The 2,530-nt window shown below is 43.6% G+C and overlaps 1 protein-coding gene across 1 annotated transcript; it reads left to right on the top strand.

Moving 5' to 3' along the window:
• The first annotated feature begins 822 nt into the window (after nucleotides 1-822).
• LOC149022337 (uncharacterized) lies at nucleotides 823-2,299 on the top strand. Its single transcript, XM_089147593.1, has 2 exons — nucleotides 823-2,163; nucleotides 2,246-2,299. Exons 1-2 carry the CDS (start codon nucleotides 823-825, stop codon nucleotides 2,297-2,299), a joined length of 1,395 nt encoding a protein of 464 aa, XP_089003719.1.
• The last annotated feature ends 231 nt before the right edge of the window (nucleotides 2,300-2,530 follow it).

The raw sequence follows: 2,530 nt of genomic DNA, 5'->3' as shown, positions 1-2,530 counted from the left end.
GCTAATAAAAAGCACAGGAAGGACAAAGCATGTCAAAGATTTGGCAAAAGTATTTTCGGTGCTCTGGAAATACCAGATGAAGCTAAACCCAGAAAAATGTGCCTTTGGGGTATCATTAGGGAAATTCTTAGGTTTCATGATATCTTAAAGAGGTATCGAGGCCAACCCGGAAAAAATACAGGCTTTGATTAACATGGAACCTCCTAGAACCGTTCGGGATGTGCAATGCCTAATGGGGAGAGTAGCTGCCGATTTATCTTGCAGTCAGGAGAAAAATGCCTCCCTTTCTTCAAAGCACTCCAGGATTTGAGGGGTAGTAGGGAGGCTCGATGGTCAGAAGAAAGCCAAAAGACGTTCGAAAATCTGAAGGAAACACTTGGCAAGCCACCACTTTTATCCCGACCAGAGAAGGGAGAAGTTTTGCAAGTCTATTTAGCAACATCTCTCTCGGCGGTAAGTGTGGTACTTGTTCAGGAAAAAGAAAAGAAGCAATGGCCAGTCTATTATGTCAGCCACGTGCTCCTCGACGCAAAGACACGGTATTCCTAGATTGAGAAGCAGGCCCTAGCTCTTATGATGGCGGCTAGGAAGCTAAGGCCGTACTTTCAGGCACATCCGATAGAGGTATTGACTACTTTTCCTCTGAATAAAGTCCTTTATAAACCTGATTTGTCTGGACGAATGGTGGCATGGTTGGTTGAGCTTGGCGAATTCCAAGTAAGTTTCAAACCTTGAACAACAATCAAAGCTCAAGCATTGGCCCATTTTGTGATAGAAACCACTGCACCGACTGAGGAGGTAGCCGAACCCAGTATTCCAACCATGTGGGAGGTATATGTGGATGGCTCAAGCAATAAGCAAGGAGCTAGGGCTAGAATTCTTTTGAAAAGCCCAGCAGGATTCATCATTCGTTACGCTTTAAGGTTCACATTCGAAGCAAGCAACAATGAGGCAAAATATGAGGCCTTGATAGCTGGACTTCATTTGTCAAAGGCACTGGCAATAGCAGAGGTCACTATCTTTAGGGATTCGCAACTTATTGTCAACCAAGTGCAAGGGGAGTATGGCGTCAAGGAGCCCCGATTGCAAAAATATCAAGAAATCGTGCAAGCGTTGCAGAAGGAATTCAAGAGTTTGAAAGTATGTCAGATTCCAAGAAAAGAAAATGCGATGGTAGATGAACTTTCAAGATTGGCGAATGCCAAGGAGAAGATGCTCGACCCTTCAATCTACATTGAGGAATTAACATTCCCAAGCAATCAAGGAAAGGAAATATCCTATATTGAAGTCAAACATTGTTGGATGGACCCGATCGTAGAATATCTCAGAGATGATAAGCTACCGGAGGATTCAAAGGAAGCAAGAGTAATAAAGGTGCAGGCATTAAGGTTTATAATGCAGAATGGAAGGCTGTACCGAAGGTCTTATGCCGGACTCCTCTTAAGATGCTTGGGTCCTGAAGGACTGAATACAACATTGGTAGAGGTTCATGAAGGGATTTTTGGGGCGCATATGGGTGGTCGTGCTCTAGCCCACAAAATCCTAAGACTCGGTTTATATTGGCCAAAACTTCAAGAGATAGCAATGGAATACGTTTGTCATTGCATAAACTGTCAAATTCATGCCACAGTCTCCAAAAGGCCAGCTGAAACCCTAACATCAATTCTTGACCCCATCCCCTTTTCAATGTGGGGAATTGATATTAAGGGAAAATTCACCAAGGCCATTGGTAGACGGGAATATCTCATCGTAGCAATCGATTACTTCATGAAATGGGTAGAAGCTACAGCTCTGGCGACCATCACCGAAAGAAGGGTGGAGAAATTCGTGTTGGAATCTATCATCTATTGGTTCGGGATGCCAAAAATCCTTGTAACCGATCATGGTACACAATTCGACAACCCACAGTTCGAGCAGTTCTGCAACACTTACCTGATTGAACATCGAATGTCATCAGTAGTATACCCACAGAGCAACGAGCAAGTGCAGGTTACCAACCGAACACTACTCGATGGAATAAAGAAAAGACTTGAGTCTGACAAAGCATTATGGGTTGAAGAGTTGCACAATGTTCTATGGGCTTATCGAACTATGGTTCGGACTCCCATTGGAGAAACTCCAGTTAAATCAGCCTATGGATCAGAAGTATTGGCACATGTCGAAGTAATGGCTGGAACCCTTCGAGAAAGAGAGTTTGAGGAAAAAGCAAACGAATAAGGATTACTAGATAGCCTTGAGCTGCTAGATGAAGTTCGAACAAAGGCAATTGCCCGAACTCAACATTACCAGCGAAGGATAGCATCACACTACAATTCTCGAGTAAAGCATCGTCAATACCGAGCGGGAGATCTAGTTCTAAGGAACACGTTAACTTCAAATGTCACATCCTCCCAGCCGGGTACCCTATCTGGCATACCCGAGAGTGTGATCCACAGCCCGAAGATCAGGTATCGAGTAATCAACCTCCCACATAAACAATAACATAATCATGAACAATAATAATAAAAGTGCAGAAGATAAACCATAGATC

Source organism: Hakea prostrata, chromosome 3 (genome assembly GCF_041222555.1).
Source record: "Hakea prostrata isolate BN-2017 chromosome 3, UWA_Hpros_2, whole genome shotgun sequence".
NCBI lineage: Eukaryota > Viridiplantae > Streptophyta > Magnoliopsida > Proteales > Proteaceae > Hakea > Hakea prostrata.
The sequence above is the reverse complement of the archived record's forward strand: the minus strand, read 5'-3'. Positions and strand labels throughout refer to the sequence as shown.